This window comes from Macrobrachium rosenbergii, chromosome 1 (assembly GCF_040412425.1).
Source record: "Macrobrachium rosenbergii isolate ZJJX-2024 chromosome 1, ASM4041242v1, whole genome shotgun sequence".
Taxonomy (NCBI): Eukaryota; Metazoa; Arthropoda; class Malacostraca; order Decapoda; family Palaemonidae; genus Macrobrachium; species Macrobrachium rosenbergii.
Window position 1 is genome coordinate 14,994,513 of NC_089741.1, and position 24,586 is coordinate 15,019,098.

A 24,586-nucleotide genomic window follows, 5' to 3' on the forward strand; every position below is an offset into this window, starting at 1 on the left:
GGTATAAGCATTTTTAGAGGGTTTTTCTTGTGTTTAAACTATCAAAGTAGGCAGTTCTAAGTGTTTTTAGAGGGGTTTTAAGTGTTTGAGATGAGCGCCAATCAGGGGCAGTATCCACCTGCAGCAACTCTCTCACCAGGTGATGAAACAACAAGCATTATATCAATGCTAGCCTAATTTCTGTTCTCTCAGTCATTAACATTTTTAATGTTTTGCGGTACAAGATGGCCATGAATCCCCTCCACCTGTCAATGTGGATTCAGCTAAGATTATTGGGTAAGTTACTTATATAAAAATGACATTTTTATGATAAAATAAAGTTTTACTGTATATATACAGGCAGTCCCCGATTGTTGGCGATCTGGTTTTTCGGCGCTTGTCTAGTGACGAAAATCAACGATTTTCGGTGCTGATATGTGCCGATTTTCTGCATATTGGAGCTGATTTCCGCTTATTGGCACCAATTTCTGCTTATTGGTGCCAATAATCAGGTATTGGCACTGATACATACGTAACAGAGGTGCCAATCTCAGGTTATCGGCGGCAAAGCCAATTTTCAGTTATCGGCAATTTTCGCTTATTGTCATGCTGTTGGAACAGAACCCCTGCCGATAACCGGGGATTGCCTATACTTACCGAGTAATTATGGACGGAGCCTGCCCTCCTCCCTTCGCATGGACGTGTAAGCATAAACACATTGAAGCTCTTGGCTGAGTTGTTCCTCTCTCACCCCGAAAGTGTTTGGGGCTAGTCACGTACATAAACAAAAGAAGCGCTGCCGCGAATTTCAAAATTTAAGCTGCTGTGCAAGTAGAAACTCTTAGATAAGTAATTACTGGGTAAGTATATATAAAGCTTTATTTTATCATAAAAATGTAATTTTCATAGTTCAGCTGGATCTGATACCATGACTAGTCTGGACTATAACCCCTGCAGCTGTGAGAATCAGCGGGACCAATACAGACACCACCCTACATACAAACGAGTTACGTTAAGGACGGCTGTTTGTTTGTTGAATTGGTTGTACAGTAATTTGGTTACTGTACTCTTCGTGGCTATTTAAGTACAGTATGACATAAAGTCAATACAGTACAGTACTGGACATTTTTTTATTCTAAAACACAATTCACCGTACATACAGTACTGTATATTATAGAAAAAGAATGCAGAACAAAATTTGAACTTATGGGTGGCAAATGGGAGCACTCTGAACACAATTGTAATTTGCAATCCCGTTTGTTTGTATCTCTGACTGTTTGTAAGTTTAATGTTCATAAGTAGGGTGGTATTTGTAACTCTGATACCAGCACTGACAATCCATGGCATATAATGCCTCAGTGTGTATCTTTTCACTGGACCCTAATTACCTCATCAATGAAAGGAAACAATGATTGAGGTGGAATTTTTGGGAGACTGCTGCTTTTTCCTAATATGGAATGGTGCTTGGTCCCTCCTTTGGCAAGCTTTAAGAAACTGCTGAAGAAGACAGTCATCCTCCCTGCTAGTAGGGCAACAAAAGCCTCTAAGGCAGCCCTTTTTTGTGTTTGAATGGAAATTATGGTACCTCCACAATCCTAGAGTACCAATAACCCTTCCAGTGTAAATGCTGCAAATATGACCATTTGGCCAAAAACTTTAATTGACCCAAAATGTGTATGATGCATAGGTGGATGATACAAACTGCGACAGTTTATCATGGCACTCCCAGATATTTTGATTCTGGTCAGAACCACCTTGCCAGGTCTGAAGGATGGTCATTACATTTATAATATAAGATAGAATGTCTTTTTTGTACAAACGCAGCTCAGCTCAGCTGGTGTTCTTTTATATCTACTACCTTATACAGTAGTGATTTGAAGATCTTCATGCTCTAAGGCTTGGGAAGGTGGTGGTGTTTACTTACATGAAGTGTAATGTGAAAGATGAAAGCCTCTCCTAAAGGCATTACTGGTAACTCAGGGTTATTTATAACGGCCAGCGTAATATTATCCCAGTCAGATTAGCGTAAGTCATGGGAAGTTCTGTTGGGTTATCTTGTTGAAATTATTGGTTATAGAATGAGAATTTAGGTGATTTAGACCCAAAATAAGATTACTGCACAGTGTTGTCACCATAATCCTCTGAAAGTATATACTACTGTACAAATGCTTTCTTTCATGGCAAAAACTTTAATGATTACTTCAAGATTACTGGAATACTGTAACTTCAAGTTCATGTGTTAACTCTTATTGAAGGTATGGATGCATAAAATATAGCATTGCTGCCAGACATTTGCAGACTGTGAAGACTATAACCTTTAGCAGATAGCTTAAGATATGCAACAATGTTGCTATTGTAAGTAGCTTGGAATGTGATTATTTATACATTTTGTTTCAGAGTGCGAGTTTGGGACTTGTTACTCTTGCTGCCAACATTTGTGTTTCTCCTGGGTCTTCTGGTCAAAATTAATAATGCAAGATTAAAACTACGGGCAGTCCACAGCCCAATTTATGCCACATTTTATGGCTTGGTAAGGAATGTTTCATATTGTACTGTATATTGTTTATTAGACATCAGTGTAGTAAATGTGAATATGATATGTTGTTCATTTAATCATTTGTGTAGGGTCATACTGAATGACTGTAACTGTAATACCTTTATCTTTTCTTGCAGATATGGCTTAATACTGTAGTTTCCTTGGCAAGATGCATAGTTTCCATGACTGTAAATGCTGCCACTCCTTCGGGTGATGTAGCTAACAAATTGCTGTATGTTATTGTCAGATTTTTCTTGTTAGCTACGGAGATGAGTGTTGTTGTGTTTGCAATCTTTTTTGGTAGGTGTTATGCGTTCTTTCCTTTTTTTTATTTTTTCACAAATATGAATCCATATTTTACAGAAGATTTACTCTGCTATAACCAAATTTCAGAAATGTTTATTAAATTTTATGATTCTGTTTGCAATGATATGAATCACATGGGTTAAAGAAATCATTTGTCCTCCTGCCAACCTTCTTTCCAGTTTCATTTGATCTTTGTGATTTAGATGTTTTGCCTGTCCACATAGTTAAAAAATTTGCTATTATTCCAGACTGTTTTTGTGCAGAAGTACAATTTTATTAAAATAAAAAAAAGAAACTTTGTTTATATGGTAGCCATAACATATACATAGTGAGTCAAATTTACAATTACAGTATTCTCAGTTATCCATGATAATTTATCCTCTTTCCCTCTGGATACTTAGAAAAGTGATTTGAGAGAAGAGACAGCATTGTTCTTACTTTCATTTCAAGTTTATAATTAAGAAAAGTGATCAACAGTTTTCACAAACTGCTTTAGATCATCAAGGTAATCAGTTGCTTTGGTTTAGGAGATAGTGCCTCTTCTTCAACATCCTCTGCACCATGTTTGGGGGCTACAGACTTAGTGGTATCATATGTCTTACTGATATCCAGGCCTGCCTTTGTCATTGTCAGGGATTTCACTATTTCCTCCTTGTGTACCCTATCCCCTCCTTTGTCAGGGAACTTGATGAAGCTGTTGACCTCAAAAGCCCTAAAATCACTGCCAGTGTAATTGTCATTCAGCAGCTTGTTCCAACCTTTAACAAGCATTTTGATGTTCATCTCATTCCCTGATTGAGCCCAGCGATGAATTGCAATCACAAGGTCAAACTCTTTCCACTTAGAAAACTTCCTAGTTCCATTGGTATTTTGTCCATCCTGCTCAGTGACTGATAATTTGCTTGAGGAGCTTCACTTTCTACTTCCTTTAAACCCTTTAAAGGCTGAGAAGGTTCCAAAGTTCATCAGTTGGATCACTGATGTTATATTGGGCTATAGAAGAGGCAACAAAACTGGTCATCAATGCTTATTAGTTCTTTCATCAGCCAGTGATCAGGTACCTCCATCTGGTGACCTGTGATTTTAGGAATAAGATGCTTGAAAAACCAATTCGTGATCTCAAAACTACAGTTTTAGATTACTGGTAGATTGTCTATCATATAATGGAGGAAGAAAAGGTTGTGACTTTACGAACAATCTCAGGCTTTAAGCAGTGTTGGCCATCAGCATTTGAGTGACTAGAATGGATACACGTATTGCTCAACTTACATCCATGGGTGGTCATCTCTTTCTTGCCTGCTAGCATATTTACAGAAATACCCCTGGTGAAACAAGCCAGTCATGTTTATGGATGCTTTTAAGAATAAAAAGCCCTAAATTCTTCAGTATTTCGCTAGTCATATGACAGTATCCTTCTGTGGATATGAAGATTTGATAGGCCATGGCAAAGATGGCATTGAAGTTGGGAAGTCTGAGGTGGTGACTTTCTTCAGCTCTACCCCAGCATTGTCAAGGAATTTATTTCTTGCTATTTTCATTGTTTCTATTGGGGCTGCTTCTCACAGCATCCGTAATCATTTGCCTGTTGTTGAAGGTTTATTAATAGTGGGTGGCGTTATTTACTATCTTGTCACCTTCACTTTTTGTAGTTAGCTCATTTATTTTTTGCAATGGTTAGCACTCTCTCGGGCTAGCCACACAAAGTCAGTGACACAGAATAACTTGACAATAATGAATTATCTGAGAAATTAGAGTGGGATGCTGTGTGGGTGGTTGATGGTTTGCAGAAGGAAAGCAAAGGAAAATGTAATTTTTAGTCATTGTGTTATTGTTCTGGGAGGAAAATTGACATTGGGAGGCTAGCTTTGTACATTAAATCGGTATCAGTTAGTCTTTGGTTGTATTTGAGAATTAAATTGCCCATGATATTGATCTAAAGTAAGTAATCTTTGCCTATTATGAGCACACTGTATGAAGCTACGGCTTGGTATTTTATGTATTGCAATATACTCCCGGAACACCTGAATTAACCCTTAATCCTGCTAGCCCGAACAACCTCAATTACCAACACCCCTATTGGGAATTTTAACAGCCAGTGTTACCGATGCTGCAGGTAAAATCTTGTCACTGAGCTACCACAACAAACAGTTGGTAACACTGACACAGGTGTGTGCCGACATGCCCGCTTTTCATCAATTGCTTTCTGTTCGCGTTGCTGAACGGTTGTTCCCTTCAGCAGGGCGAGGTTTAATCCTATTGCTCGACTCCTCTTTGGTATTTGAGATTTCTGGACTGGATTTACTGACCTTTCTCCTGGATTACAACCTTCTGCTTGGATTTACTGACTCTTCCCCTGGATTTATGACCTTCTGCTTGGATTTCTCAGCTTTTCTGGATATTTCGTCGTGAAACATCTTTGGATTTGGGTTCACCGGTTCTTGAAACTTGATTGATCATTATGGACAAGTCTTCCTCTTCTCTTGCCACTACCGCACCTTCGACCTCGACTTCGTCTGCCCCTACGACCGTGGATGCTAGCGCACATCGCTCCTGCTCGTCTTGCAAGAAACGGATGAGTACTTTGAGACATGATAGACACTCCATTTGTCAGGCATGTAGAAAGATTCAGTGTAATGTACAAATACGTTGCAATGAATGCTTAGATTGGACGTTAGAACAGATGGAAGATTACATTTGCCATCGCAAGTCGTTGGCTAGCAAGGGTGGCAAACGTGGGTCGGATTCTTCATTTCCTCAAGGACCTCAGGCTTCGGTTTTAGATTTAGGGAGCTCAGAGATAATTAAACAGTTAGAAGATAGGATTACAAGTAGTATGACAAATTTAGTAGCTAGTCTTTTCCAATAATTTTCAAGCAAGTATAGTAGTAGTAGTGTTAGGATGTCTAATCTTTCTTCTTTTTCAGCTCCCCTGTCTGTTCCAGGACCAGCCCTAACGGGTGCTGAGGGTAATGGAGAACCGCAAGCCTCCGAGTGGGTAGGTTCTACTGGCCCCCTCGGCATGGAGCAGACAGTGAAGGACCCCCCACCCCCTTGTAGTGTTGTTGAAAAATTCAATGTTGAAAACATTAGTCAGGATCAAGAGCTAGGTATGACTAAGACGGATAGGTCGGTATTAGGTAGTGAGGAGAAGGCATTAGGTGTGCAGAGTCGTTCTCCTGTTGGGGTTTTGGTTTCTAGTGGAATTTGTGCTCCGGTAAAATTTTCGCCTTCATTGTTTCTGTTTCGATCTGGCGCAAGGTAACCTCCATCTAGTAAAGCGGATGTGGCAGAATATAATGCAGATTTGTTGGGTCTGTCTAAAGGATATACACTTTTGGTGAGAGGTTGTTTGTTGAACGGGTTTTCTAACATTAGAGAATATGTGATTCAGGAATGTCCGAAATTTATGTCGGACATGCTTCAGGAATATCAGGGAGGTGCGGATTCGGTCTACCTTCTGTCCCTGTGTTCTAAGGGTTCTGCTTTTTCCTCTGGATTATCTGTAGCTTCACCTTCCTTGTCCACATTCTCCATTGCACCCCTTTCAGTCTCATCTTTGGCTTCTTCTTCTTCTTCTGCCCTACCTGCAGCTTCCACATCTTCTGCTTTCCCTCTTTCTATGAACCCCACATCTCCTCTTCTCAGGTAACTTTTTCTTTGTACGCCATTCCTCTGTCTTCCCCCTTCCCTTCCGCATTCCAGCCTTCTTTGGTAGGAGGATCTTCCGGTCAGGTGAGAACACAGCTTCGGCAAAATTTGGCCTCAGGTGTTTCAGGTTCAATCCCTTCAGATATGCGCAACCCCTTGCTTCCGCTTCAAGCATCAGGTATTCCGGGTATTTCACAGAGTTTGCCGGTCGCTTCTAGTTCGGGTTTGCGATCCAAGGCTATGACTGGGCTTGCAGTACCATCTCCGATTGGTCTGAGGTTTTCATTACCCACTTTTTCCGCTGCAGAAGCTTCGTTGGTAACTCCTACCTCTTTCATTCTCCCTTCTTCTTCTTCATCTTCTTCCGTCTCTCCGCAGGCGTTTTCATTTATGCATCCTCCCACAGGGTTTAGTAACTTGGGTTCGGCTTTCTCTCACTTGGCTCCCCTTTGGTAGCAATGTGGAATTGGTTCCAGGTTTCTTGGCTCCTTCCTCTCTTCCTCCCTGTGGAATCAACGATTTGAATCCAGCTCCGGGTACCGGGTTACGTATAGGTATGCAGCATTCTGGATTTGGCGGTCTGTTTGTAGACCCTTCGTCATCGTCTGGGCGCTGTTCAGCCCCTTCTTCGTCTGTCTTGGACCGTTTGGACATGGCCAAACTGGATTCTCATCCGGAGGTTCAGGTCATTCCGGAGGATTCAGAATGTCTTCTTTCCAGTGGGAAGGACTACAGACGTATGCTTGAGTACTTCACTTCCTTGTACCCTCAAGCTAGAGCTCCGGACTAACCGCATGCATCAAATCAGTCTCTATTCGAGTCGTTCTATGCCACTAAGCCAACTCCTGTTCCCTTTTCGTGCGGACTGGTTTGGTTTGATCGGGTTAGGCAGGCCTTGGAGGAGGCGGACGGTCATCTGGCTTCGGTGGTGACTTCTAATAGGCAGGACATTTCTCTTCTTTCCCCTAGGAAGGCGATCTATTCAGTTCGTGATAATCCTTCGGCAGGTGTCAGGTTGCCGCTCAACGAATCTGTTGAGGCAATCCTATCTAGGTCTCCGGCATCATCTCGCCTTGTAGGAATTTCCCTTAAGGAAGCGGCGGCTCTAGAAGATGTGTTACGTAATCAGACTGAGGCTCTTTTGCACTCTCTGTGGATGTTGTCTGGGTTAATGGATTTTTAAAGAATGACGGATATATCCCTTCGGATCTGGGACTGTTTGACAGTTTAATAACTTCTGTATCAATGGGTCTGGCTCATCAGGCTAATGCCTTGGCTTCGTCGATGACTTTTGTGAGTAAGAAGAGGCGGGATTTCTGTCTTAGTCATCTTTCCCCGCATTATCCGGACGTCCATAAAAGGCTTCTCCATAGAGCCCCTTTAGCTTTAGCCAATTCCTTGTTCAGGGAGGAAGAGTTGGCTAGTATGGTAAATTTTGTCGCCACCAATTCAGCTGTTGGATCACAGCAGGCTATGATAAGGGTAGCAGCCCAGGGTTCTCGTTCTCCTAAAGGTGTTCGCAAGTCTGCTCCTTCCAAGACAGCACCCAAAAGGGTGCGTTTTGCAAACAAGGCGGCATCAGTGTCTGCTTCTAGATCCTCGTCTTCGTGAGATTTTACCAAGTAGGAGATATGTCCCTCCCCCGTTCCGATGGGAGGTTGTCTTGCTCTGTTTTGGCAAGTTTGGAAGGAGTTGGGGGGCAGAGGATTGGGTTGTAGAGGTTCTGAGGTTGGACTATCGAATTCCTTTCCATTCCCTTCCTCCTCTGTCCTCCTCCCTTGTCAGCCTTCTGAGTTATTCCCTGTCTTCCATCAGGGGGATGGCTCTAGCGAAGGAGATTCAGGCCCTGTTGGAGAAGGGGGCGTTGGAACCAGCTTCTCTCTCTCCAGGCTTCTACAGCAGAGTCTTCGTCGCAGCAAAAGCTGGAGGTGCGTGGAAGCCCATTATAGACCTTTCGAGCCTCAACCGTCTGGTGGTGACGGTGAAGTTTCGTATGGAGACTGCACAGTCAGTGCTGCGGTCAGTCAGGAGGTGGGATTGGATGGTCTCGGTGGATCTAGAGGATGTGTATTATCTCCAGATTCTTATTCATCAGGATTCTCGGAGGTACCTCAGGTTCGTTCGTGTCGTCTGCTGGCACATTCCAGTTCAAAGTTCTCCCCTTTGGGCTGACCACATCACCACAGGTGTTTACGAGAGTCATGTCTCCTTTGTTGACAATTATGCATCGTTGGGGATACAGGATGTTGAGATATCTGGACGACTGGCTGATCCTTGCCTCCTCTCTAGAGGAGATAGTAAGGGCAAGGGACTTCTTTTTAAAACTGTGCAGGGTACTAGGAATTCGACTAAACCTTGCCAAGAGCTGCCTAGTACCAACTCAATCCATGACTTATTTAGGGATGAGGATTCTCTCTCTTCCTTTGAGGGTTTTCCTACGACAGGTAGAGGTGTTCCTGTCCAGCAGGGAACAGCTGGTATCAGCTTGGAGAAGCCCTTAGGGAGAATGTCTTCTCTCTCTCTCTTAATTCCAAGGTCTCGTCTCTGGATGCGCTCTCTGCAGGTATGTCTCAGGAATTGCTGGGACTTCTGCAACGAGAACGCGTTCTTAGTCTGGAACGATTCTTGCCTGTCAGATCTTCTGTGGTGGTCAGAAGGAGGGAATCTGACACTCTGAAGGTCTATCGACTCCCCTTTTCCCGACGTTCACCTTTACACAGATGCCTCAGATCAGGGTTGGGGAGCAACCTTGGAGGAAACCCAGGCTTCAGGCTTTTGGAGGGATCGGGAACGAGAGGAATCAATCAATCTTCGGGAACTCATGGCGGTACAAGAGGCCCTCAGCTGTTTTTCAGATCTTGTGCGCAACAGAGTAGTGGCTCTGTTTTGCGACAGCGTAACTGCGGTGTCGTATCTGAAGAAATCAGGAGGCACGAGATCGGCAGATCTCAGTATTGTAGCTCAGAGAGTCCTGAGATGGTGCGAAGAAAAGAAGGTTTCTCTTCTTCCTCAGTTCGTATCAGGGAGTCTCAGTGTGCTGGCCGATTCGTTAAGTCGCTCTCGTCAGGTATTGGGGGGAGAGTGGACTTTGGCTCAGGACGTAGTAGGTGAGGTTCTCCGGAAATGGCCAGCGACAGTAGATTTATTCGCGACGAGATTAAACCATCGTCTTTCAGTGTACTTTTCACCAGTGGTGGACTCCATGTTGATAGGCACCGATGCGATGCTACAAAATTGGAATTGAATGCAGGTATACAGTAAACCCCCCGTATTCGCGTTCTCATGATTCGCGGACTCACGCATTCATGGGTTTCTCTATGGAACATATCTAGCCATTATTCGCGGAAAATGTGCCCATTCGCAGTATTTTTCACTGAGAAATATTCACTAATTATTGTATTTTCATACAATTTTCATGAATAAATGCACTTTTTGTGATAAAACTATTAAAATACTCAGGTATATGCATTTTTACAGGGTTTTTCTGTGTTTAAACTATCAAAATGGGCAGTTCTAAGTGTTTTTAGAGGGGTTTTAAACATTCGCAGATTTTAGCTATTTGCGGGGGGATGTGGGACTCATCCCCCGCGAATACGGGGGATTCACTGTATGCCTTTCTTCCATTCGGTCTCATTCATCAAGAATATAATCAGGAAATTGCGGGAAAGTGCCAAGATGGATATGACCCTAATAGCTCCTTGCTGGCCCCAACGTCCTTGGTTTCCGGAACTCCTAGAGCTCCTCACAGAAGTTCCGATGTTCCTACCCATGCGGAAAGATCTCAGACAACTGCATTTCCATCCAAACCCTCACGTGCTGAACCTAGTTGCATGGCGACAATTGAGCGAGCAGCTAGACAAACTGGACTCTCTAAACCTGTGGGGAGACAGCTTTCTTTCAGCTTGAGAAAGTCAACCTGCAATCTTTACCAAGTCAGATGGACAATGTATAGAAGTTGGTGTCGTGAGGAAGGTCACTCCATCTCTAGACCTTCTATTGCTAAGATAGCTGAATTTCTGTTATTCCTTAGAAAAGTCAAGGGACTTTTGTATTCAGCTATTACTGGCTACTGCTCAATGCTTAGCAGTACATTTAGCTTCCATCTCCCAGAGATTTCTACTAGCAAAATCATCCATGATTTATTGTATTCTTTTAAGATTGATTGTCCTATTTTGCCGAATCGGGCTCCTCCATGGGATTTGTTGGAAGTACTGTACCTCATTTTCTGCGTTCCCCTGCCTTTGAACCCACTGAAGCTCTAACTTAAGGACAGCTGACTAGGAAGGTGCTTTTTCTTACGGCCTTAGCTACAGCGAGAAGGCTGGGTGAGCTTCAGGCGATTTCTAGGTTGGTGTCTTATGCAGGAAATGATATGCACTTGTCTTTTCTACTGGAATTTGTGGCGAAGACAGAGTCGGAAGTTAATCCTCTTCCTCGTTCGTTCAGAGTTCTTTCTCTGCAAGAGTTTGGTGCTGGCGACCCAGCGGAGATGTATTTATGCCCGGTGCAAGCATTGAAAGTTTATTTGTCAAAGGTGGAAAGACTCTGTTCTCGTCCGCATACACTTTTCGTCTCTCCGTGGAATCTTCCCGTTCGCTGTCAAAGAACGCTATTAGTTACTTTCTGAGGGAGGTAATTTCCCAAGCCTCTCCGGGTTCTTCTTCTTCGTATTCTTCTCCGTTGTCTTCAAGCCCTGTCTTACCCCGAGCACACAGCATTCAAAGTATTGCCACTTCATCTTCCTCTCTAAGGAATTATTCAGTATCTTCTATTCTGGAAGCGGCTACTTGGAAATCTGTCTCAGTATTTACTTCCTTCTGTTTAAAAGATTTTCAATTCGCCTCGTCGGAGGGATATTCGCTTAGTCCGTTTGTAGCGGCTAACTCTATCATATAGGGTGCATTCATTTTAACTGAGGGAGTATTCTCTTAGTCCGTTATTGCGAATAACTCTGTTATCTTGGGTGTGTTCTGTTTAACCGAAGGGATATTCTTTTAGTCCGTTGGTTTGTAGGTTAACCAGCTAGAAGAATTCCTTGTTAGGCAGCAGTGATAGCATAATCACAGGGAATTAGGTTAGTACGTTTTCTTTAACTATCGTAGTCTCGGATAGTTTTCCCTACGAGAGTCCAAGGGGGTGCTTGAGTGGGTTAGGCTTCTCGTCGACGCCGAGATACGTCATCGCTGGTCGGTCATCTGACCCTTCCTCGACCCAGACGAGTTACCCGGAGGGACAGTGCCCCTGCACACTACTTCACTTCCCTCCATACATGAGAGGGTTTGAATAGCCACATGGGAAGTCGACGGATGGAGACAAGACTGACCTGACTGATGATCAAAGTACTCTCCAGTATGTCTCTTCACCGAAAACATCGATCATTATGGTGCATCGTCTTCTTCGTTTTTAACGTGCATTTTTTTTCCCATTATTATATGGGGTAAGCACGATGCCTTCTTTTAAAGGACTTGGATTTGGCGGTGGGTAGGCCGTAGCGATCGATCGGCTGCCCTGCCTGACATCGCTTAGACCCGGTAGCGAATGTGTACATGTTACCAAATCCCCAGCTCCCTTTCTCCCAGCAGCGAGGAGAACTGGGCGAGTAGGTTGACAGTTCGAGACGTGTGAGGTGTCTGTTATGTTTTAGAAGGTGTTGGAGTGGCTTTGTTTATGTGTGTATTAGTCTGTAACACCCATTTGCTTTCAGCAAACCTATCCGTTGATTACATACGTAATCCCGGGGTGTCTACACGGATAGCAAAGTGTCCACCTCTCTGACCGGTCGGCTGCAGTGATTGTACCCTCGCCATCGACTTCTATGAAGTCTGAGGTTGCTGCTTCTACCAACCGAGCCATCGAGGTTCCATTGGTGAGCTACCATCTCTGAGGTTGTTAAAAGGGGCGTGGAATAGAATTGATCCCTCCTCCTCTAAATGTTGTTAATCAGGCTAATGCAGGTGTTCAGGGAGTGTATTGCAATATGAAGTTTTCATAATAAAACTAATATTGTAATACCTACCTGAACACCTGAATGATTCCCACCCTCCATTCCCCACATCAATTTGACCTTGAATAAAGCAATTGACGATAAGTGGGTGTGTTGGCACACACCTGTGTCAGTGTTACCAACCGTTTGTTGTGGTAGCTCAGTGACAAGATTTTACCTGCAGCATCGGTAATGCTGGCTGTTAAAATTCCCAATTCCCAATGTTCGGGCTAATGGAATTAAGGGCTAGTTCAGGTGTTCAGGTAGGTATTACAATATTAGTTTTATTATGAAAACTTCATACCTTTGTGAAGGAGCAAGTGATTTTAAAAGTTTTTTTCTAAATAGGGGAATGGACTGCTTGTCCAAGTCCCCATTGAGAATTACAGGAGGCTTAAACTCAAAAAGCACATTCAGTTATCACAGACTGGAAAGAGAGTACCATTTCAAGAAATAAGAGGGCAAATATGAATACAATTAAAAGCTCAGAAAATTGGGTAAATGTTGTGCAATTTTTTTTTTTATTTTTGTTAGGATAAATTGAAAGTACAGATTATCAAAAAACAAAAGAAATCGTACAGACAGATTAGCAAAGGACAACAGATGCTAAAAATAAATTGTAATATTTCTGAAAAATATATGGGTGACCTGTCATAACAGCCTTAGGTTACATTGTAAATGTCTCTGTTGTGAATAAACTGTTGACTGGTTAGAAGTAGGAAATGCTTTTTTTTGCAAACTTTAAAATATAGCAATTTTTCAATGGAACAAAACACTTGCGAAGGCATAGTGTGCTGTATTTATAGTGCTGTATTTATAGTACTGTGATGTTAAGCTGTATAATATTCCTCAAATATTTTTGATAGCATATAAAAAACTAAAGAAAGACAAGAATCTGCATAGAACAAAGGCTGATAAATCCAATACCTTAGTTATAATGAATAAGATTGATTACAGTATTTCCTGCTGGAATTTTTCTTTTTTTGGTTAGGTGCAATGTATGGCCCTCTGATAAAGATGAAAATGTATTTTAACAGCAGTGATCACCGTGTTACCTAATGTCAAGTTTTCGTGAAAAAAAAGTAATGGAAAAGAAGTGCCCTTTTTAGATGTTTTGATTTTAAATTCATCTTGTACAGTATATAGAGAAGATACAAATATGGGTTCATAAATACATTTTTACTCAAATCATCACCAGTCAAAATTATGGTTTTCTCATCTGCATCTTTACAGGTACTTTGGGTGTCACCCTGATCATAAAGTTGAGCTTAGGAAGATTCATGCTATTGCATCAGTATCCATCTCATTTTTTAGATAAGTCCTTTCAAGAGGCAAAGAAAACTTTTTATAGATTTGTAACCAGTGATGATTTTATTATAAATTACCTTGTTTTACCTTTTTCAAACAGTTTGTGCTGTGACTAGGATATGAAAGTCTTTGAGTATTAATGTCATTTTCAATAAATACACGATGGTTTGTATTTTATCTGAATTTTTATTTCACTTGATTCTGAGGAGATGTATGGAATCAGGCATTTTTTCCTCCTCGCCTGTTGTCAATTACTGGAAATTTGGGAACTGAATTTTGAGAAATATCTTTAATCTTGACCACATTGATGTTGCTTTAAAAAGAATTTTCATTATCTTCCAGTCAGTTATCTTTAAAACTGATATTATTTACAGGTCACTTAGACAACAAAACAAGCATCAGACGAGTACTTGTTGTAACTTCCATGATAGCTTTACCATATGCTGTTGTCCAAGGGTTGTTAGAGGTGTTAGCACCAGATCCTGACTTTTGTGTACCAAGTAAGGATTATGAACTGTTTGGCCATGGAGGTTCCATCTTTTGGTTAGTTTCTTCCATAATATTCACACTGGTAAGTACTTTCCAAGTTTTGTTTTATAAAATGTAGTTGTTGCTCATGAAAAATCCATTACCTATAATTAGCCCTTTTTGTTTGTTGAAAAGGAGTTTCAAATGCTTTAATCCCAATTAAATGAGAAAAGAAAATGGGATTTGGTTGGTAGCCTTGCATACCAACAAATGGACCTACCAGTCAGAGCCAACTCTTATGATTGTTCTTTGTTTGCTGGGATAATTACCAACAACTTGTTCTCAGATTTTCAGCTTGGATGTCATCTGAGACTGCCGCAATTTATTCACTTTAGCCACTCATGCATTTTTGTATGTACTGTATATGTGTTTCTACTATTTGCAGAGCAAAGGTATGATGAGATTTCTTTGATTTTCCAACCATTGGAGGGTTCTGTAAATGTAAATTAATCAAGATTATTTTCATAGGGAATGAAATTCCTTTAATTAATTTTAAAGTTTGATTAAGGGTTTTTGTAATGGTCTACTGAGTTCAGGAGAGCACTTGGGAACTATGAGTCAGAGGCTAAGACTTAGGTAATTTAATGGATTACTTTAAGCAGTACAAAAATGTTCAGTCATGTTAATGGAAGAACAAGTCTCAGCTAACCTTAACATGTGGAACATAGACGCACATAACCTGGGAGATTAAATCTCTTGAACATTCATGAGAAATGAATGGAGTGTGGAGAAGGACAGGTTAGAAGATGACTCAATTGCACCCATCTCCCTTTGCAGGTAAAACTTGGCCTGCTATGAGTGACAGCCCCAACAGATACAACCCTATTCAGTATAAGATATGTATTGAATAAAAATACAGTATGCAGATTTAGATTGAGAGATCCATATCCCTACATTTAAAATTGCTGAAATCTCAACAGTGTTTTTCAAAGCCAATAAAGTTGAGGTTCCTAATCTCATGAGCAGTCATGCTTTTCTGTTTCTCATTATCTTGAGGCACATTCATATAAGCAAAAATGATCACCTTCTCAATCAGAATGAAAACATGTTCTTGGAGACATGCTTCTTCCGACTGGTAGAAAGCAACATCCTTTAGTTGTTCCCACTGTGATCCTTCCACAAAACAGAGCAGAAGATCCTCCTCGTTGTTGGTAGCTAATGACTGACAGTGCAAGCTTGCTGACTCCTCTTGAAGAGGCAAATAATAGCAGAAATACCTTGTAGAAGGCCAGGTTCAGAAGAGAAAATTCTTGAAGAGGTTCATGCTGCACTTGTGCAAGACTTGGAGGAGCAGAGAGAATCCTATTTACGGGGTTGAATTGTCTTTCCATGAATCTCCTTCTTGAAGTGGTGTGTCAGTCTGTTCAAGTCCCTAGAAACAGTCACTTCTGTCCCCTGAAGCTGTAGGCCTTGTGAGAGCAGCCTTGTATCCTTTATTTGCCAAGAATGAAAGCTTTTCTCATTGGTGCAGGAAAAGGAAGAAGTCATTGATCACAAGAATAGTGGAGACTATTGGGTTAAGACCCCTCTCACTATACCAATCACAGAATAATCGCCATTCAGACTGTTAGACACTACTGGTTGAAGTATGGCAGGATTGAGCGATGGGTCAGTGATGTATCCTTTAGTTCTAAGGATGTTAGGATTTCCCCTTTCTTGATGACCGTCATTGATTCCACTGGAGGCACTCTGCTACAGGTGCTCATGTATGGGGCTGAGGTTGATGTTTGGGCATTGACCTCCTGTCCCCTTCAAGACTGAAAGTAGTTGATCTTAGAAGCTTAGCAATCTATCCCATATCTCGTCAACTGTTGGCTTCAAAGTTATTGGCCTCACATCCCTGTTTAAGGTGGTCACCATGGTAAGTCCTGTTGTCCACTGGATGCAAGCAAAGGGATTGGGAACTGTTTCTGAAAAAAGGGAATTGGTGATTGGCCACTATAACTTCCTTTGCTCAAGGTTCTATTCCAATTACATGCCAGGGCATCTGAAAGTTCCTCTGGCTGAAGAAGTGTCTTAGGGTAGGTAAAACCGAGATGAAATGATCCCTGACATGGGTAGAGAACTGTTTTAAGGAGGAGAAGGAAGATTTTAAGTTTTTAAGTGATGAGTTGGAATGGATCAAACTGTTTTCAGACTGAAAAGTCCTTAATTTGCTGTCCTGCTTTGTCATGATGTAGGCCAGGAGATAACACCACTATAAGATGTAGTCAATGTCCAGCTGAGAAACAGCACCATCTTCTACCATGGTAGTCACCTCAAAAGACTAGGCTTCATCTGTCAATAGTGAGGTGAAGATGCTAAGGTCCCATTTCTGGAGTTGCTGATGGTGAGTAATTTTGGAGAGTGTTCAGCAATATGTATTTTTGAAGTTGAGATGGTGACCTGAGAGGGGGTGAAGGAAGTAGGAACCTGCTTGGCAATTCTTATCATTAATGAAGAAGTATTATGAACGTGTGAAGGACAACCTTGAATCCTTGAAAACCCTCATCTTCCATCCGTGTGTGGCATCTGTAAAGATGTGTGCTGTGGCAGTTACTTAAGGCAGGGCAAACTGGTAGTTTGCTGTGCCATCTCTTGCATTGCTTATCTGTAACTCTGTAGCTGATGCCTCCCTCTTCAGGCACTTTGGACAGCTCACTGCATTGACTTTTGTAGTGCTTGTTTGTAACTTAACAGTTGATTCATGAAAGGTGTGAAACTTAGTCCTCTAGGGTGCAGTTGCATGTGTTGCAGAACCAGAAGTCTTGGGAGCTCTGGTGCCTTGCATGAACAGGGGGTTTTGGGACAGTCATATAGAAATTAAATATTAGTCTTTTGTCTAGGCTTCCAGGAACTAAGGAGATCCCAGACAGAGTAGAATGCATTCTATCATGTAAATGGCTGAAGTTGTTGGCACTGAGGATTGCAGGTCATAGGATGAAGGGGAAAATGCAAACTAGTCTCCAGTGGATCGTCTTTCAGCTTAGGTGTGTATACTCTCCAGTAACAAGAAGCAGGTAGAATATACATAGAGTTTTGGTGGCTGGACAGTATCCATTGAAGGTTTCATTTAACCATCTTTTCCAAGCTGCTGGAAACACTGTTGCAGTCATGGTCACATGACCTGCATGGGAAATTTTCTCTGATAAGTGATTCTGTCAGAATGGTTCTTGCTTTGATGGTCTTGATCCTTGACTGATAACCTCTTCCTTGGGATATTTTTTCCAGGCCTCAAATGTTCTTCGGCTTGAATGACCTTGGGATTAGTACCCTTAGGTAAAAGGGACCAATGGCGAATGGCACTAGGGAGCCAAATATCCTCCAGCCTATCCTCCATTGATGAAGTAGGTTCACAGACACATTCACTGCTATATACACTAAAGAGATGGCATTCTGAAGACACCTCAGCATCAGAAACATTGGGAAAGACCAGAACAGCAAGTAGAGCAAGTAAAGGATAAGCAGCAACGAAGGCAGCTAAGTAGAGTATACAGGCACAACAGCAAAAGCAGATGCAAGATGCACAGGAGTAGTTACAGAAGCTGTCAAAACAGCAGAAGTAGTTGATGTAGTAGGTGAAGAAGAAGCAGCAGGTGCAAGTGCTGCAGGTACTGCATATAGGGGCTGCACAGGTGGTTCAAAGCAGTCATCTGGTGGATGTCATGCTTAGTTCCAGATAAAAACGGGAAGAATACTCTTGCAGTCACACAAGGAAGTTCTCTGAAACTAGCACATTCACAGCTGGTGAAGTAGATTTCAGGTAAGTAGGTTCCACTGATGGCAAAGCATTAAACATCCGGCTGGTTAGTAGAAGGAGCAGAGAGGAGCGGGTTGAATTCTGTGCAGTGGATGCAGCAGGTTCTGGAGTAACAGCAGGTGGAGTTTGGGTAGTAGCAGGTAAGCAGGTGGACTGGGCATTGGATGAGCATTACAAGAAAATTTACTTTTTCACCCTGAACATAAGGAGAACTGGCTTCAGCCAAGAAACAGAAAATTTGGAAGTAAACAGTTCTATATCTGCACACTCATCATCCCTCCAGGAATTACGGGACTTTTTCTCATAGCATGACCTATGTGCTGATAACCAGTCCTTACATGTCTTACAGGTGGATGAGAGCAAGCAGTGCTGGCCACAACAGGTTCTGCATAACAGGCTCTGGTCCATCTCCCATGAGGACATGAATGTGTAACTGGCCATACTTGATGAGTTATTGTGGTATACTCACAGTACACAGTTGACTACAGGAAAAACAGAAATTTCACAATATCTGCAAAAACCATAAGTACAAAATACAGCTGCAACACAAAGAAACACTGAGCTGCATGTGCAAAGACAAAATACTGTACTCAAAATATACAATATAAGTAAACAAACACAAGAGAATGCTTAAAAGTAAGAGTTATAACAGATACCCAATGTGAGCAGTGAGAAAGACAAAATTGATAGCTAGACAAATAAGGCATTAAACCAAAGTTGAGCAAACAAATATAACAAAGATTTATGCATAGAGTTGCAAAATTCACATTATTATTATTATTATTATTATTATTATTATTATTATTATTATTATTATTATTATTATTATTATTATTATTATTATTATTATTATTATTATATTATTATTAAAATAGTTTAACCAGACCACTGAGCTGACAAAAGTACTGTAAGGGTAGGGAGGAGTAACCAGAACAATGATACAAATACTGTAGTGACAATATCTAACACCAGAAAATAGCAATTTTAAAATTTCCAATTGGTACTTCACACTTACCAAGCTAGAGGATGATGTGGCTGAAACTGTCTGTCAGTCCTAACAATGGAACAACCCTTTCACATATCAGTATACAAAAATACTACAGTACAGTAATGACAAAACCTACAATCAATGAAGGTTTTACATGGAAGATTTAAGGGAAATGCAAAAAAGATGCAACTTGGTTAAAGTGAACTTAATGATTAAAAATACTAGGATTGCTAAGCAATAAGCTAGGGTGATTCTGGTAAAGCTGTGCTCAGTGCTACAATAGCATGACTTTTGAAGAGTGTAGCTAGTTCACATTGAAGTGTTGGCAATACATGAACAATCATTCTTCCTCAGTCTGGGGACATTTGACACCAAGAATCTGGGCATGGTGTAATTGGTGGGGTTGTAATGAGACAAACAATAAATGATGAACTACCAACACCAAAATTGGTTCATTAATCTGAGCAAAAAAGCAAGGAAGCAAGTAAAGTGAAGAGTAAGAAAAGAAGTGAAACTTATCTTTTGCAAATATACCCTGAAAAGCAACATAAACCTCAGATGTAAAAGACAAAACCTAAGGTCTGAAAAACTAACTAGCACATCTTTGGAAAATAGCTCGCACAAATCAACACCAGTATGGCCAAATTAAAAAAAATGTACAGAATGCAGTAGATACCAGTGTAAGCAGTGCAGTACTTATGCATAACCAGTAGTGCTGTGGTGTAAACAAATAAAAAAAAACAATACAGCACTGACCAACTACTACAGTATTTGTATTGGTTGAAAATCATCCATATATTTTGTGAGCAAATTACACATACTGCAAGGAAAATAAGTGAAAGAAGAAATGAATAAAGGCATTCTTCAAAGGCAAAAAACTTGCAGAAATGAAATGTCAGAGGACTTAAAACAAAACCAGCAATGAACACTATCATAGATACAAGAATAACTATATTTGTAGCTGCCTGGTATCCTGTATTCCACCCATGTTTGCACACTACTACTGGCTGAATTCCGTTTCCATTTTTTTTTAAGAAGGATTGAATCATCTGACATGAATTCCTGTGATTGAAAGGGCTAATTATAGATATCAGAGGTGTAATGAAGAAACTTAATTTGTTTGCAATCGGAGGGAGATTTATTTTCAGATGTTAATTATTTGGGACGAATCTTGCCTACTGTTAAAGATAGCTTATATCTCCACACTGTCAGGCAAGGTAATATAAGCTTATCTTTAGCAGCAGTAAGTATCCAAATAAATTTTATTATGAAAATTTATATATCTAGGAACAACCAAAACTGAAAACTTAAGAGGTTCTTATCTTTCAGATCTATTCCTTCATATTGGTTTTAAGACTTGATTGTCTGAGAAAGCGATTTCTCTTCTTGCTATGGATGCCAAGTAAGTAAATTACAGTGTTTTGATTTTTTTTCAAGAAAGTCCCATGATTATGATGTCAAACTCAGTGTCTAGAATGAACAGTTTAATTAAGTATATTTCTGCAGTAGCACAGTGTTTAGGTTAAAATATTTTGTTATTTGTTAAGGAATCCATAGTTTGATTTTTATGGATTTTCAAAAAGCAAGGAAAAGGTTGAGAAAAACATATCACAAATATCAGTTGACTTCTGTATTGATAGCCTTACCTTTGAGATTCTGATGACTGCACATGACGTCATGAAACTGCAAATTTCATCTCATGTTATTCTAATAATGCCATATGACAACATCTCTAGGAAAAAAATATACCATAAATTTTTTAGCATCTAGCAATGGAATGATGTCTGTTGTGTGTTTAGGGATAGTTTAACTTTCATTCCTAATGAAAGCAGGGACTTTCCAAAGAGAATAGTATTAAACAAACTCACAGAGGGAAATCAAAGATATACTGTATATGCTTATTTTTCCTAAATCCATATTTTTTATACTGTAATATGCATGATTAGAAGTCAAAGGGATAACCATTCATATTTTCAGATGTTTTTAAAAGAAATAGTGTTAATATTTTGGAACAGTTATTTTAGTCCTAGTTTTACCTTTTCAGTGAAACGGGCATTCTATGTGTACTTGGGATTTTTGGCGACACTCAACCTCATTCAGAGCATTGGCAGTGGTCTGTATCATGCTCATATTGCTGCTGGTCTCTGCCTTGTCAATGCTACAACTTGGACATATTTCTCCTTATTAACTCCTTTCATATATTACACGTTTATCTCGGAATTTTTTGGGTATGTATGATTTTACTTGACAGCTAAACCATGATATTTTCTTCAAACCATAGTTTTACAAATACCCTGTACAATGTTTTTGTAGATCTAATTGGATGGGGTCAGTGCTTCATAGTTGAATTTAATGCTAACCAGATAGTATTGCAGTCCTGAGTTGAAACCTAAACATGAGGATAAACTGTATCTGGTTTGAAGGGCAGAATGAGGTTACCTTGTAATTTTAGATACCACCAAGCTACCCTTGGATGAGGTGTGCTACTTGTAAGTCTCCCTTGCTAGAAACCAGCTCCACTGCCTGGTATATATTACAATCATGAGCATCTGTTTTGAAACCGTATTTGTTCCTACACAAATACAAGTCCCGGTCTTTACATATGGGATTCTTTCAGCAAGCTGGAAATCTGGTTGTTAAACTTTTGCAAAGTGGTTATGGTCATAGCTACTGATGGTAGGGGTGGAAGCACCGCCCACTAAGTCGGTGCGCATTCAATTCTGCTCTGTCTTCTTTTGGCCGCTGTCTCATCTAGACGTGCGTTTCTTTCTCTGACCTGCCATTTGACTTTCTCTTGTGTGTTTGAATATATTTGTGTTTATAATATGTCGTTTATATTTTTTTGTTTACACTTTGCATATATTGATATATTGAAACATTTCAACATGTTTTTATGTGTCTCACTAATGATGTATTCACATATTCTTGCTACGTAGCCATATTAACTCGTTTTAGCCTGTATAACTTTTGGAGCCTTTCTCCTTATGTATCATTTTACTTACTTTTTTTGTTGCCTTTTCGTATCATGCAAACCCAGCCCCTATCTCCTAGGTGTTGTTTTGTGTATTCTGTTTTCCTTTTATCATGCTACTGTGGAGAGTTGGAGGGATAGTATCTAACACTCAGCTACAACTGTTCTATTTTTAGACATCTCTCAATCTTGATTTTAAGAACTTCCCTCTACAACGTTCTTTTCCCTCCTTGTTCTGAAATGCTTTTTTATGAACAAACATTGTTTTTTATTTTCAACTAGGCAGTTTCTTGGAATGTTGTAATGCATTAGTCTCTCAGATGTGCCATGGTTACACTATCCTCCTCGAGAGATTTTTCATTCTTTTTAGGCTTTCAAGAGTCTCAAGGTCCAAAGATAGACACTCTTGGGTGTGATAGCAACAACACCATGGTAGTGCCATGGTCAGCAAAAGTTCCTAGCATCCTTTCCTCTATAGGCAGTCCCTGGTTATCGGCGGGGGATCTGATCCGACGGTGTGACGATAAGTGAAAATCGCTGATAACTGAAAATCGGCAATTTTTGGCGCTTATTGGCTCCGATAACTGGAGATCAGCACCGCTGTTAGGTATGTATTGGTGCCAGTACCTGATTATTGGCACTGATAAGCGGAAATCAGTGCATATAGGCGCCAAAAATTGCAGATTTTCATCACTAGACAAGCACCATAAAACCGGATTGCCGATAACAGCCCACTAATAACTGGGAACTGCCTGTACTCTATTGCAGTGCATGTACACGAGAAGACAGAAGAACATTCAGTACAGTGGCCAACAAACACATCCCAAGGAAGACATATGTAATTACAACAATTCATTTACTGAAGTCAGGAGATAAGGACAGTTGATCTTGGCACCTTGATTTCTGGAAATTTGTTCAACCTCTGAAGAAGATTGATCATAGTCCTTCTTTTCTTGACTTAATGAAGTTGGCGTTGTTCTGTTCTGTCTTCTCGCACCTTTGAATAAAGCAGGACATCTTTGGTATCTATGTACTGTACATCTGGACACATACACCTTTCGCCATTCTACGTTTCAAAGATGATCAGTGAGATGGATCATTCCACTTATATGGCCCTGTTATTCCAATGGCAGTATGACGTCTATTTTGCCTCCGCAAAGACTAGACTTTCAGCCCAATGCCAACGACTCGTTCATTAGCTTTGAGTTGGCCAAGAAACGGTGTCCAGATTGTCATTTCTCTGACTAGTGAGATGATCAAACGATTATACCCTGCAACTTCCTGGTGGACTTCGGTACATTTCGAGCCAGATCTTTTGAGGCTAGGGACTCGGTCTGTCCATTGCATTCAGGAAGAACCTGTCAGTCAAATACTAGGATGGAATGTAATCGTGCAGATCACATTCACCTCCTTTTACCTTGGGATGTTACCCATAGGTCCTTGGACTCCTTTTCCATGGATCCTATGGTGGATGCTCAACAAGTCATGTAGTTCACCCAGCTTTTGAGGGACAGGCTTCATCTTGCCTAAGGTTTGCAGCTGCAAAGAGAAGGTATGTATGGGACTGGCCTTCTCCCTTTCTCCTGTCCTCCTTTCTCTTCCAGTGAGCAGAGGAACAGTGAATGAGCCGTCATGTGCTGGATGGGCATGCATGCAGGTGATCTGGATGACTGAGTATCCTGTCTATAATCTAGCTCCATTTGGATTAGTGGATGCAGATCTTTCCTTCTCTCTAGCAAGGGGAGAGAGGGACTGACTATGAGCAAACCAGTTGGTTATTCTTAGCTTTATAGTCTCTGACACTGGGCTCGCCCAAACCTTTTCGAATCAAGGATATTACTCTCCTCATTCAAAATACCCGGAAGTCTGACGATTAAGCATCTCTCTTGTTTGAAAGATCAGCGGTATGGTCTCCTTCCTTTGCTCTTTCATGACGAGGAAGAGAGTACTCAGGTGAGCCAAACTACCAGTCTGTTCAGAGATTTACTTAGAATCCTCCCTCCAAAAGCAAGTTTCCCATATGTAAAGCTTTTAAAGTAATTTGTATTTTCCTAACATACAAACCTGAGGCCTCTTACCACCCCTCATTCTCTTACCTGGGCCAAAAGGTAAACTGCATAGAATTGAATGTGCACCGACTGAGTGGGTGGTGCTTCGGCCCCTACCATCGGTAACTATTACCATAACCACCTGGCAAAAGTTTAATGGCCGGATTTTCAGCTCGTTGAAAATTAGTCCCATACGTAAAGACCTCAGGTTTGTATGTTAAGAAAAATGCAAATTACAGGCAGTCCCTGGTTATTGGTGGGGGTTCTGTTCCGACGGCGTAACGATAAGCGAAAATCTCCAATAACTGAAAATTGGCGATTTTCTGGGCTTATCGGCGCTGAAAGTGCCAAAAATCTCCAATTTTAGGTTATCGGCACCTCTTAGGTATGTATGGGCACCAGTACACGATTATCGGTGCCGATAAGCAGAAATTGGCAGATTTTTGTTGGTAGACAAGTGCCGAAAAACCGGATCGCCGATAACCAAGCCTGCCAATAACCAGGAACTGTCTGTACTTTAAAAATTTGTCCTTTCTTTTTTTATAGGATTGA

General features: G+C 40.9%; 1 protein-coding gene across 2 annotated transcripts in view; it reads left to right on the top strand.

Moving 5' to 3' along the window:
- Nucleotides 1-24,586, top strand: part of LOC136856521 (transmembrane protein adipocyte-associated 1-like) — a 65,356-nt gene that overhangs the window by 20,245 nt on the left and 20,525 nt on the right. For both annotated transcript variants that reach the window (XM_067080948.1, XM_067081708.1), the window contains exons 2-6: nucleotides 2,377-2,509; nucleotides 2,653-2,815; nucleotides 14,135-14,331; nucleotides 20,345-20,417; nucleotides 21,060-21,243. In XM_067080948.1, the coding sequence (XP_066937049.1) occupies nucleotides 2,377-2,509; nucleotides 2,653-2,815; nucleotides 14,135-14,331; nucleotides 20,345-20,417; nucleotides 21,060-21,243 (750 nt within the window). The remainder of the gene's footprint in view (nucleotides 1-2,376; nucleotides 2,510-2,652; nucleotides 2,816-14,134; nucleotides 14,332-20,344; nucleotides 20,418-21,059; nucleotides 21,244-24,586) is intronic.